The sequence below is a fragment of the Cinclus cinclus genome, chromosome 8 (genome assembly GCF_963662255.1).
Source record: "Cinclus cinclus chromosome 8, bCinCin1.1, whole genome shotgun sequence".
Lineage (NCBI taxonomy): Eukaryota > Metazoa > Chordata > Aves > Passeriformes > Cinclidae > Cinclus > Cinclus cinclus.
Window position 1 is genome coordinate 10,343,264 of NC_085053.1, and position 13,930 is coordinate 10,357,193.

Genomic DNA, 13,930 nt, shown 5'->3' on the forward strand with positions numbered 1-13,930 from the left:
CAGATGAGGTCTGTGTGGTCTGTACCATTTCACAGAAACCCTGTTTGGAGTATATTCTATCAGAGTTCTATGGAAGAACAAACCCACCAGCCCTGGTGGCCTCTCAAGGTGCAGACAGGTGCACTTTCACAGAAAGGTGTAACAAGACAGGGATGCAGCCAGAAGGAAGGAAGGCAGGCAGGCTCTTCTTTTCTTTGGAACAACTCCCCACGTTTCTCTTCAGTCTTTGTTTCCTCCACCATTTTCAAGACAGGGAGAGAGAGGCTGGCTCCCTAGAGGGCCACATGGACTGCCCAAGTGGCAAATGTGTGAGAGCTGCCTGCCATACCATCCCATTAAATGTATATATACTTTACACCAGCTGAGGACTTGTAGACTGTAGAAGAGGGAAAACAATTGTCTGTATGGCTTCAAAACACTCCCACTAATCCCATGCAGCATTTCAGACATCAGTCTACTGTTTAACACTGGAAAAAATGGCAAACTTTCTGTCAAGGCTTAGAATTTGACAAAATGCTCTGCTGAAACCCCCACCTTTTCTGAGTAACAAAGGAAGGATAACTGTTGTAGTGTTTTCTGAGACCTGTTTTTAAACTTATAAAACCTGAAGTTCATGATTGATGATGCCTGGCTGATGTTTGAGTGCTAGAAGCAATGATGGTGCAGTTATGGAGAACTATGGAAAGATTAGTCAATAACAGTCTTCTGTCCTTTTCAATTATTTACAAATAATCCATGAGATGCATCAAGCTAAAAAAGTATATTTCAATATGCAAACCCTGTTATGTATGCTATATATGTATCCTAGCTGCTACTTTCCAGCTAGATGCTTTCAGTGTATTTTTGAATGTCCCAAAGCTGTACCCAAGAAAAGATGGATAATGTCCCATTATCCAAAACCTATTTTGTCACCTGGGACAAAGAGCCTTGCAGTGAAGCTTACAACGGCTGAATTAATCCAAAACCCAGTACTAGTAAAATGAGTAGAGATTTTAAAACGGAAAATGCTGGAAATAAGTGAACTTCAGTGAAATTGCTTCTGACAAGAAAAATATTAGAATATAAAGGCATACAATTAACTTTACCTTTACTTAAGATGGTTTTATGGTTTCCAGTTGAGTTTCAAACTGGTACAGTGCAGAGGATAATGCTCACTACTTAAGAAGCTGTGTTTTGTCGCCATCCATTGCTGTCAGTAGGAGTCCTTCTGTTGCCTAACACAGGACACATTAATTTCAATGGAATATCATATTTTAAGTCCTGTTGATATAAAGTCAAACACTAGCTCTTAGGCATGAAATATACATGATGAGTCAATTCTAATTTCCTTTTAGTTATTGAAGCGTATCTTTTTAAAAAAAAATCAAAGCAACTGCTTCAGATGACAAAAAGCTTCTATGTTCTTAAAATTTTATTTTCAAAAGGCTTATCCCACTTATTTTTCAGGAAAAGAAGGTTTTCAGCTGCAAACAGTTGGCAAAAATTTACTCCAGAAATTAATGAGGGAACCTCCAATGCATGAACCCCTTAAACACGTTACTTAACGTGTCTGGAAGTCTGAATCAACCCTTGTGAAGTGAGGCACCTTGCTAGGATATTTCTGCAGGCTATCCCTACAGTATTCATACTACTTGGCAGATCCATATGGTCAAGGAAGCCAAGAGGCATGTCAGTCTGCAAGCCTCTGTTAAAAACGGAGGAGGAAAATAGCACATGTAGAAAAAGTTGTTTTGGCGGTTGGAAAATTGCGTTCTGTACTTTTTTTCCCCCTGCATCTATGCACATTGCAGTTTTTAGAGAATGAGGGCTTTTTTTGTAGCGGTTTTCTATTCCTTTTTATTTATTTTTTTACCATCCCCCTATCCCCAGGCACTTATAAATGTCACCCACAAGTAGCTCTGTTTCTAGTTTTCACTGGAGGAAAGCATCTTATGAGCAGGTATAGCTGGTAGAAATCAAATTGATGAGTTAAAATGTGGCTCGTGACAGTTTTACAGATAAAAGTCTAAAATGCACCAAGATGTTGGAAAGACATGGCACATACATGCAAGAAAATGCTCCTTTCATCACAATGGTGTCTTCTTTTAGAGGTTTTACAACTACTTAGTTATAAAAATTCTCTCTGGGCTGAAGCCTGACATAAAATATCCATGATATAGTACAAGTTCTTGCTTGTAGTAAATATAATTAAAATTCATTTGTACCCTTTTCTTTCCTCCCTTTTTTTTTTTATTCCTAAATTCCATATAAACAATCTGCCTAAAAACTAGAAGAAATAAAACCATTTTCCAGAAAAGACAACACAACAAACATCAAAGCTACATGAAATCACTTATGCACGTTGCCAAGTCAGCTGAATGCCATGAATTTTTGTGTCCTTAGCTGTATTTGTACTGGTAGACCAAGCTGATGTTACCACAAGTGACCTGTGCAAACACAAATTTCCATACCTAAAATGTGTACAACAGTCATTGTTTCTACAAGTAAATCAGGTACAGAGCTACCCCTGTTTTTAGGTAGGGAGATTAGCATTCCAGTGTATGCAGGGATCTGCACCTCATCACACAATGGCCTTAATAGTATCTGGGATTATTTTTTATTTTTATATTCATCCAGTACTTATAGGCCTTGAAACAAGTCAAGAAATATTTGGATTAACAGATTTCTCACCTGGTCTTAGCTACTCTTAAATAGGTATGTTATTTCATGTATTGGAAATGGCAGTTTTGGCAGAACAGTATCAGTATTAATAAAAGAAAAGTGGCAATGGTACTCACACTAAAATTGACCAGCTCACACAGATTCAGCTCTTTCTAAACTCTGTGGGTAAAAATAAATGACAGGTTTTCATCCTCACGTAATGAGATGGGTAATTTCCATACTTTGTCGAGAGGAATTGCTAATGCCTGTCTGTATTTTCTCCCCTCTGCTTCCCAGCGTAAGGCAAAAGGGATGGAAGTGCAGATTATTGTCTCAGTTTTAACATTTTTTTTTTTTTCGTGAATGAATGAAGGTGATTTTGGGTTGTATTAAGGGTGGATGCTTTATAAGTAACATAAACGTCTGAATGTTAAAATCATTACTTGAGAGTCAATCTACTGATTTCTTCCTTCTCGAAGGACTCTGGGGAGCTCACTAACCAGAATGGTTGTCCTGATGTACACTAGGTTTGTAGAGCTCTCAGCTGAGTTCACTTGGCTTTGTTTCAACAAGATGCTTATAAATGGAAATTTTAATAAATGGAAGTGCCTCAGGAACTTGCATTTGGTTTCCAGTGATTCTTAGCTTTTACAAAGCACAAGCTCTGCAAGAAAAAGACATGAAACTCTGGGTTTCAGAGACCTACAGGTACTAAATGAAGACGGAAAATTACATTTATCCAGATAATTTGGACAAGCCCGAGCAGCACAAAGCTATCTCTGCTCAGTTCTGCCAAGTAAATCCAAAATTCACATTCTGAGACTTGTCTACCACAGAGGGAAGAAGTATACCACCATGCTCCTTGTACAGTGTCCTCAGCCTGGAAAGGCTGATGCTGCAGAGCTCCCTTGGGACCGTAGAGCATCATGCCCCAACCAAATGTGTGAAGGCAAACTGAGGGGGTGATGCTGCAGCTCTGCTCCTCCCGGCTGCCTGCGGGACACCGGCAGGTTGGCAAGCAAAGGTCACCCTGCTGAAAGGAGGATTTACCATCCTGGAAACATTTCTCAGCTCAGGGTTTCTAGCAGAGAGGAAATGGGGTCGTCAGCCCAGGGGGGATGTGCTGTCCTGCCCTGGCGAGGAGTGCCAGCTGGGATGTGCTGCTGTACTGCACTGCACCCCAGCAAATCTGGGCAGGACTCTCCCTGCAGCGAGCCACTGGCTCTAGATCACCTCTGCCTCACCAGCAGCAGTTCAAATGACGATAGGGCTAGTAAGTATTTTATTTATAAAGTGGTATTACTTTACTTCACTAGAGGTGCTGCTGAGGCGATTGTTCCTTTCTGACTGCGTTGACAGCAGGCCATTTGCATCCACCACAGATGTATGGATATTTATTTTATAGTGGAAAATGCTTACTTCTTTATGAAATTGGTGTTGCTGGTTCCATACCCAAACAAGGCCAAAACTCCAAGGTCCCACAGAGTACTTGGCTATCTCCCCCCACGCACCCACCTTGATGCTTTGTGGGGGCCAGACAGGAGGAAGCAGCAGGGGGAGGCACCAGCTCAGGTATTATTAAGAACCTTATCCAGAGAGCTACAATCTCCCCTGGCAAGGTTCCTTGCTTTTTCAGATCAGTTGTTATTAAAATAACTGTCTAAAAACGACTACTGTTCCTAGCTAACTTCAGGGGAAGTACAAACCAAATGAGAAGAGCAAGTAGCAAATGGAATAAAGGCAATGCTACAAAATGCTTAACAGCTGCTCTTACAAAGTGTATTTATAAAATATAAATCTCCCTAAAAGTATGCTCTTCCACACATACTAGTGACATGTGCTTTAAAACTTCAACTGAAAATATGTAGAAACCCTTGATTTTGTTTAGGAACCTTGTTTTACCCTCAAATATTTTTAACAATGGAAGTATTTTGTGGGCATCCTTTTGCTTTGTTTCAGGCTTGAAAACTTTCCAGTACCCGAAGTGTAACTGAGAAGGGGGGAAAAGAAAAAAGCAACTGGACAGAGTGTTTGCAATGATTTACTAGGGCATCTTCATGCGTGATAATAAAATGCAAATCTGTTTTACTACTAATCATCAAAGTTTTGATTTATGAACAATTATTAATTTTTAGACAGCTTCCAGTTGGAAGAAAACAGAGATTTTACCAAACTATTTTTTTATTCCCGCTGTCATTAAGTATATCCATTTTTTTAAATCTTTTAGGAAACCAAGGAGTCCTTTCCCACAAGGACCAAGGAGTCTTTGCAGGGTGTGCAACAGGTGCTGCCAGAGGCACGGGTAGGCTGGGGTGTGGTGCTGCCCAGCGAGAGGGAGCTGGGGGACAGACAGACAGGGACAGTCCGTACCCCCGGGGGACGGACAGACAGACAGGGACAGTCCGTACCCCCAGGGGACGGACAGACAGACAGGGACAGTCCGTGCCCCTGGTGTCCCTGGGGAACAGCCCCAGCGTGGGGGCTCAGCTGTCCTGCCCTGTTGGGGACGGGCCAAAGGCAGGGGCTGAAGTTCACGGAGTATTAGAAATGAAATATTTAGTAACTTAAGAGGAGGCACCAAAATAAAAACCCTGCTCCCTGAAGGGAAAGGTGCTCTCCTACAATGACAAAGTGACAGCTGTAATAATTGTATGTGTCCAAAGAGTTCAAATTAGATGAGTGCAGGTGCTATAAATAAAGCCGGCAATAACTTTGAGCTGTACATACTTTAAAAACATACAACTACGAAAATCCACTTTAAACAAGACAGTAGCAATAGCTTCATCTTTAACTTCCTGTTCCCATTCTACCCCATGCTATCTATACAGATAGAATTTAGAATACTTTTATTTTTATTCAAATTTAGCCCATAAAAGAAAAAAGCTTTTTTTCTTAACAGCATCTCTTAGTGCTATTACACAACACTGTTTTAAAATGCCTCACTTGAGAACATATGTATGATTGCCAAAATGCTTTCAAAAATAATTTTTGTTTCACATTGTGATTTATCCATTACTCAGAAAAGTATCTGTTCATTTAATTATTTCAGTAAATATAATACTGGTATCACTATCTATGTTACCCAGTATTTCCCTCTTTTTAAGGCATATGAGCCTACTTGTAATTAAAGGAATGTTATATTAATGATGCTGAAAGTCTCAGAGGAAAAAATGTAATGTTCAACTCATAATATTATGCCAGAACTACATATGCAGAATATTTTTAATAATCTTTGTTTCTTAATTTAGTTTTGATTGGTTATGAAATACAGAGTAGCACTCAAGGGCTCAAATTTCTACTGTCATCAGCATTTCTGCTCTATAAATTGTGCAAACACACAGGACTCCAATCCGCAGGCTCCTTTTCAAGCTTCTGTTTAACCTAAGAAGGAAATTAGCTGCGGGCAACTATAATAGATGATAATTTCATCAAATTTTAGCTGTTGGGATGATGTTATGATGTCTAGGTCTGTCTAAGCACAAACAGAAAATTATATTTTCGTGCTGCCATTTGAGCTGCAAACACAGGTTGGTAACGTAAACTGGTGTCTAGTTTGCAAAACACAGCAGCAGCCACTAGGAGTCTCCTGGTCAAATTCACGATGAATTTGCACAACTACGGGTGAGGTTGGAATACAAGTGCCATGCTGAAGGCTGGATTTCAGCAGATGGGCCAGTCCATATGCAGGGCAGGTGGGACTGGGGCGACAGGATCCCTGAGCTGTGAGCAGCATCATCAGGTGCCTGACACAGAATATAGCTGGCGCATATTTTAGAAGGAAAGCCAGAAGCCACCTACACACTGTTCTGGTAGAGCAAAAAAAGATGGTGACAGTTGTGAGAAGTCAGATTTGTTTCTCTTTATGACTGGACAGAGTCTTGTGGAATTGCTCTTACAAAGAGGGAAGTAGATTTCACCGACTTTTAGTTACTCACAGGGATTTCCAGCAGATTTGTTTCATACTAAAATGCTGCAGGCCACAAGAACTAGCAACACCAGGTACTTCAAAACTTGCTTCGTGTCTCTGCGCAGTGAAACCTGCAGTTCAAACCTGAAAATGTGAACAGCTTCTTTCTCTTCTCTTCTTTCCTCCCAGGCCAACTATGCACGAGCATATGGTGCCAGACACACTCAGCAATGCCAAATGCTCCAAGTTCATAAATTACAGACCTGCAGGAAGGGGTCACACTGGCTCAAATACTGCAGCTCTTCAGGCCAAGTCTGTGACTGACAAAAGATGTCCAAATTTCCTCGAAGGAATACCACAGAAAGCAGTCATGCACCTTCTGCCAGCGTTTGTACCTCACTCTGAGACATTAGAGATTGCTTTAAAAAGGACAGGGAAGCCAGAGGCGACCAGTAAAGACCAGTGAATCCTTCCCCACAGCACTGGTTATCCTGTAGGCAGGAGGAGCGCTGTTTATTCTGGAAGGATGCCGTGACATCCTCCTTACAGATACATGCAACTCCACATCTAGAAACTGTAAGTGTTCACTTCTCTTAGCCACTTATTGGTTTATAAGGTTGTTTTTTAATGCATCTCTCCTCTTGAGCAAAAATCTTTTCCAAGCTGTACAAATCCTGAATGACTTTAAATCTGATGAGATTTTAAACAAATAATAATTTGGAAGGCTATTTATTTGGCTTCTGCTTTTTGAGCTCCTTGGTTTCATTTTCAAACTTTTCCCTGCAACCAGAAGGACTGAGGAAATAAAGATGATGTTTTAAATGAAAGCTGAGAATCTCGCATAATCATAATCATAGGACTCCAGGGGTTTGAGGTTTCAGGATAATCTCATGAGCTGTCAATATTGAATGTCACCAGAAACTATAATGTTATTCTCAGAATAGATGCCTAAAAGCAACTGTGGGATAGTTTTTCTGTTGCATGCTCCTCATAATACCTACAAATGCTGTTCTGGGGGGACACCATGAAGGTACCTGCAAGTGGTGAGCTGCCAAACGCTGGCTTTAGCTGCCAACTAGGGCTGTTATATTTTGCAACAAATTTACATATGCAAAGCCCTGTTCTTCAGTCTGTCAGCTAAACAAGCTCACTAAGGACAAATTCATCATGGACTCATAAGAACATTTAATACCATGAGGAATATACAGAAATAAGTAGGGGGTCAATTTAACCACCCATCTCCTCTGTATTGTATGCTTGCACACATTGCAATTCACGGCTCCTTTGTATGGTATTGCAGATTATTATCAGCTACTCTCGAAGACTGCCTTAAGATTCTACCATAATCTCCCAGCAGGACTTGAATGAAATTCTCACTCTGGTTTGTTTCAAGGGTCTAATCTATATTACACTGAAGGCTGACAGAAACTCAACAACTAGTACCTTAGTCCATTTGGTGAACAGAAAATTAGTAAGTCTGATCAGGGAACTGACATGCAAATTAAACAGGAGGCTGCTTCAACCTCCTTGTCATCCTGCAGAAGCAGACTTGGCTGCTTGGTACCCTTGCTTATTATTAGAATAGCTGAAAAGACCCTGCTCTTCTCCAAGTCAGTGTTACCCTGATTTCAATAACAAAACAGTGGTACAGTTTTGCAGGCACATAGCCAGTACTTACAAGAAAACCAAGCATTTGTCTAAGCCAGTTTGGCACTTCACCATGCTGAAAAGAAACCTTTGCATCTTTGTCACTTCAAATTTGGGATTTTTTAGCACAAGAACATGCCTAACATGAAAGGACTCTTTTTTCCGCTGCCCACTTTCTCCGAGTATGTCAGTGGTATCTTCTTAACTCATTTTCTAAAACTAAAAACGAACACAAAAATAAAACATCTCAAAACATGCCAGAGGCTCAGCCCTACAAAATATATAAAACCTCATTTTGAAGGAAGCATCTAATTCCCTCAGGTAGCTATAATACAGATAGACAAGAAGCATTTTTAGGGATGAGAATGCTCTGCTGTGAGCCATGGGCAGCTCCTTAGGAACATTAAATATTTCTGTGATTTTCCTTATGTTTCAAGCAAGCCAAGCCATTACCAATATATATCTAAATACAGTGTATATGTACAATCTACATCTATCCTGAAAACAAATCCCAGAGTTTATCATGTAACACTCAGTCACTCTACACCTGTGTAGCTAAATACACACTCTCATTCTGCATGCTCTCTCTCCATTTTCCCCAGTTGCTCCCCTCTCTCTGCTTCACGTGTGAGGATTCTGCTGGCCTTCTGCATCTCACAGGCTTAAGCTGCAGGTGAGCTACAGCTGTAACCTCAGGTGAGTGCCAAGCAAACTTTCATCTCACATCACAGCACTGATGACCTGGTGCAGTCAAATGTTTTCCAGGGGAGTTCTGGCACCATTTTTAACACTTAGATTTAATCAAAATGTCTTTTGTTTGCCTGGTTGCTTTTTGTTTAAAATTGTTGTTCTAACTAAAGTGCATACTGATAACAAAGGCCTTCAGAAACTTACAGAATTACTTAAGATATGAACTGCTGCAATGTTTATCTGCACCAAAAGGAAGAAACAAGTTTTACTGGGCAGATTAATTTGTTTTTTTTTCTTAGAAGAACAACTTTCTGCATTACATGATGAGTTACTAAATATTATTGAGTGCTGAATCATAGCTATTACTATTCAGAGGGAAAAATGTATTTCAAGATTAAGGACAAAAAACAGCAAGACAATATTATGTGGGGCACATGACTTCCATTTGTTTTTAAACAGTGGCTGCTTGAAGCTGCTTGGAGGTTTAGAGTGTCAAAGACATGTCAGCAGAGATGGATTAGTGGGCAGAGAGCAAGTGGTGCAGTCAAAGGTTCATAGTGAATGTAATTTATTCATGTAGCTCCACAATTTATCACGTGGCTATTACCATAATGTATGTGGGAAGCAACTGCATGCGTGCAAATAATGCCTTAAATGTATGTGTGGTTGGATCTGAACTCTTTACAGAACAGCAGTGGTGGAAAATGATGCCACAAGGCATTTAAAAACAAATTTCCTTCCTGCAGGGATGCTGTCACCCAGCAATGATGATTTGTACACAGGCAAATAAATATCTTGTAGACTTTTCTCAGTTGTGATAACCTCACTTACCAAAACTCATTGTTTTTTCAAACCTAAATAATGTAGGTAATGTAGTGCTTGTTTCCAGCACTGTATTAACAGATGTAAGTGTGCATGTTTTGTACCCCAAACTCATTAATTTCTAGTCAAGGAACTCAATATCTTCCATTCACTATTTAACAGAAATATTCAATGTCAAAGAAAAGAAATCCTCTGTGGGCATAAGGACAAAGAAGTTTTCTACCAATTAAAGATCTCCTTGAACTGAAAAAACTTCCCACCGTGTGATCTGTCAAACACTTGGGAGCAGCACAGCTGTAAAAGATTGATATACATACATATAAATATGTGTGTATGTACATAAACAGTGTCTGCATGGTTTCTTATACTTGTGCATTTACTTACCAAGCCAAACATTTCCAAACCCAGTCTATTTTAGGACCATGTAAAATAAGGGGCTTTGGTCTCTCTTAGTTTGTTTGAATGCGTACGGTTTCAGCTAGGAAGAAAGCTCTGAGTAGTTGCTAGAGCTTGGAGGTGTTTTTAGCAGTACTGTCCATACACACCTGCTGCAGCTCCTTGGGGAGCAGGGAAAACTTAAACAACCCAACTCCCACCACCATTTTTTAAGCTTTAGCAATTTGAGTTCAATTCGTCTTACTGTTTGGAAATCATGCTTAATTATGCCATGCTATGATGCCTTAAACTGATTTTAGTGGAATCGGTTCATTCAAGTCTTTCTTTACCAGGCAAAGGCCACCCCAGTTATGGGTTAGCACAATAGGAGTTTTATGCTGGTTTCTTTTGATACATTGAAAGTTGCTGCAGAGAGACTGAATTCAGATAAAGTCAACTCCTCATAAGCAGAACATCTCATTGTTCAGCATAATGTACTGCTCAGAGTTTTGTACAGCAGAACCTTTCTCATTTGGAATATGATGCAGGTTTTCTTGGATAATTTAGTGTGCACTCTAGGGCTTCTATTTTGAAGCCATCTATCACAAATATATCCCCACTAATTACGCAAAATGCAAAGCTTGCCTTACCATTGCACAGAAAGTCTCAGGAGGATCTCCACATGTTATGTCTGGGGGATCCAGAGTCACTTTTACATATTTGATCATGTCTCTGGCTTCTGGCTGGCAGGCCATGTAATCCCACACTTTTCCTTCTTCCGTGTAAATCTGAGTCTTACACACGTCATAGTGTCCCCACACAGAAGGGTAGTGCTGCATCACGGAGGATACAGTAACCCAGAGGGCGTGAAGCGACAGGAATCTTGACAAATACATTTCTAAATCCTTTGATGTCAGCTTCGTAAGGATGCTCAGTGCTGGCGTATGGGCAATCTAGAGATTATATGTACATACACATGTATATATTTATAAAATAGGTTCCAGCTCAAATGTGAAGCGTTAGGATAGGATGTTTTTTTCACTATGTTAAAGACTTTGGTAGAAGCCACCCAGGCCCTGATGACAGCTTTTCACAGCCATGAAGCGCTCGTCCTTCGTCTTATAACTTATCTGTCAGGGCTTCTTGTAAAATATGTCCAACAGCAGATAATAATTTGTGAAGTTGCAGGTCTTCTGCTACGCTGTCGATAACCCTGAGTGATCCTCCGTGTTCAGGGCTTGCAGGGGATGCCTGGACACACTGATAAATCAGTATCCGAAGGAAGAGGGTGAGTGTCTATAGGCTGGTGTCTGTTTCCCATCAATCATCCTTTTCTTCTGGCACCAGCACCCTTTTAGAAACAATAAAAATTACAGTTATTGTCCAAGAATCAATGCATTACAAAATATACGATATGTTGACATTTTGGAGGTTTGATGCAATATAAAGCAAATTGGTACAATATGGATAACCTTTACTGTGGGTTCTGTGCTAGAATGAAGAAACTACCAAAATCATTCACAGTGAAAAGTATTTTGACATGAAGGATTTAACTGTACTCTAACAAAGACAGATTTATAATGTTCCCGGTGAGTTAGAGGTTCCTGCTTCCAAAACTGTATTTTCACCCTAGCAAAACTGGAGAGCAAACTACTGAACTCAGCCACGGCCCAGATGGTGCAGACAGACAGGCAGGGGAGCAGGCAGACCAGCACTGCAGGGCAGCAGCAGCAAGGTTCTTTTATTAAAGTGACACAGAGATGGGCATCAGGGCTAGCAGGTGCTGGTAGTTTCTTGGCAAGAGGACCTCGTGGAGCTCCAAAAGCCTCGCATATTTCTTTTATACTATTATTATTATTATTTTAAGAATAAAAAAGATATGGCAAGTACGATTCAATTTTCTTGACAATTCTCATTCGGATTGCAAGAGCTTTGCTCCTTTTTTTTTTCCTTTTCCCCTTTGAGCTGTGATTTACTGACCACATTGATGACAAACTACTGAAAAAGATAACGGCTTATTTTGCAGCTTACTATAAGGATGCCCCCCTTATTTTCTAGGTTCGAGGGTGGCTGTACCTGAGTACTCAGCACTTATTTCACAGCAGATCTATACCCATTTCCCTCTTCAGAAAACAACCAGAAATTCCCTCACTTTGTAGCACCTGAATCATATAATTCCAGGTAGAAAATGCTAGAATGTTATCAGAGCAACTTCAAATATACATTTCCTAAATAACGCAGGAAAGAAAATCCAAACGATGTATGAGGAAAACTGCAAAGACAGAGAAAGTACCCTAACCAGGGCCAAGGAGAACCAGAGCTAGGCATTCCAGTGCATTTGTGTCAGCCTGTACCACCCGAGGTCGGAGAGCCGGGGCGCTGGGCTGTCGGCAGGAGATTCCAGCCAGACGCCGCAGCACTTCCACACTTCCTTTGTCTGGATGCTAAAATCTAGGCAGCCCTGTCAGACAGATGTTGAGAAATGACTGTAAGTCACCACTTTCCACAGCCTGCTTTGCTTCCCAGTTTTAAATTATGCCCAGTGTCGTGCACCCTCCTACACCCCACAGCCACGGGAAGAGGTGTGTGACCTGGTAAGCTCCTTAACGTGTCGCATCGGGAATATGCATTTTCAAAACTTATCTTCAAAGCTATTCCCAAACAGCCTCCCTATATTTAAATAATGCTTCATCTTAAACTGAGCTAAACTACAGACACCATGAAATGCCAACAGATGGTTGAATTGTGTTTCCATAGCAAAGTAATTTACAATAATTGCTGTATGGACGTAAATGCAATTTTCCATTATATTCATTTTATCAAGTGTTACCATACAACTCTCATGTATTTTATCAGAATACATAGTGAATATCTGAATTTTCCTGCAGTAACAATTCTCAATTCGTTCAAACATATTTAAGCTTCGAATCTGAATTTGACACAAAAGCAGAAATATCTGAGACCAAATTAAATTTAAATCTCTTTAAGAAGCATGCTGGGTAGTATTGTTGGTTTTGTAGCAACCTTGCATTCTTTTTTTTTTTTTTTTTTTTCCAGTGGGAGTGTTTGCATATTATTTTGGAATTTGGTAATTCTGAGAATACTTTCCATATAATTCTAAAGACATGTCTTCCCTCTCTGTTTCCTTTCCAACATATTTACTATTTTGAAGGGGAAAAAAACGCATCCACAAGACCCCATAGCTTAGGGTTATGGGAAACTATGTCACCATGAAAATGGAAAACAACTCCTTGCTAGAAGAGGCCCCAAATTATTTTAAATTTATGGCAAATCAAATACCGTTTATTGGAGATGGCTTGGTCATAGCTGGAATACACAGTAAGTATATATATATATATAATTTTTCTATGTAGAAATAAGTTACTGAGTTTAATTATCTTTAGATTGCAAACTTGTATAATCAGGCAAAAAAAAGAGTTTGTTTTCTTTAATTTCTTCCTTTCTATCTCTTCAGTTACCCATAACCTTTTATAACTGCTAAGACTCAGATCCTCTAATAAACAGGACTGGGTAGGACTAAATAATGTGAAGCAAGCCGCTACCTTAACACACTGTGCTAAAATACTTCCCATATAACAAATTCTCATTAAAGTAAGCCAGTCATAATGATGGTCGTTACACAGAATTATAGACTATAACATCGATTGAATTTAGTGCCCTGACAAGAAAAAAAGTGCAGAGGAGTGCATGACATCTGAGCATTAAGCAGCTGTAGCCATGCACGACAGACACTCCTGACAAGAAGCAGCCAATTATAGCTTAAATTTCTGGCATATAACCAGTTCTGATTAATAGTTTTCCATTACATTATAGACATATTATTAATGT

At 39.9% G+C, this 13,930-nt stretch overlaps 1 protein-coding gene across 7 annotated transcripts in view; it reads right to left on the bottom strand.

The window, feature by feature from the left end:
- The window catches only part of NTNG1 (netrin G1), a 144,926-nt gene extending 133,949 nt beyond the window's left edge, over positions 1-10,977 (bottom strand). For all 7 annotated transcript variants that reach the window (XM_062497556.1, XM_062497553.1, XM_062497551.1 and 4 more), the window contains exon 1: positions 10,732-10,977. In XM_062497556.1, the coding sequence (XP_062353540.1) occupies positions 10,732-10,977 (246 nt within the window). The remainder of the gene's footprint in view (positions 1-10,731) is intronic.
- Positions 10,978-13,930: the final 2,953 nt, after the last annotated feature.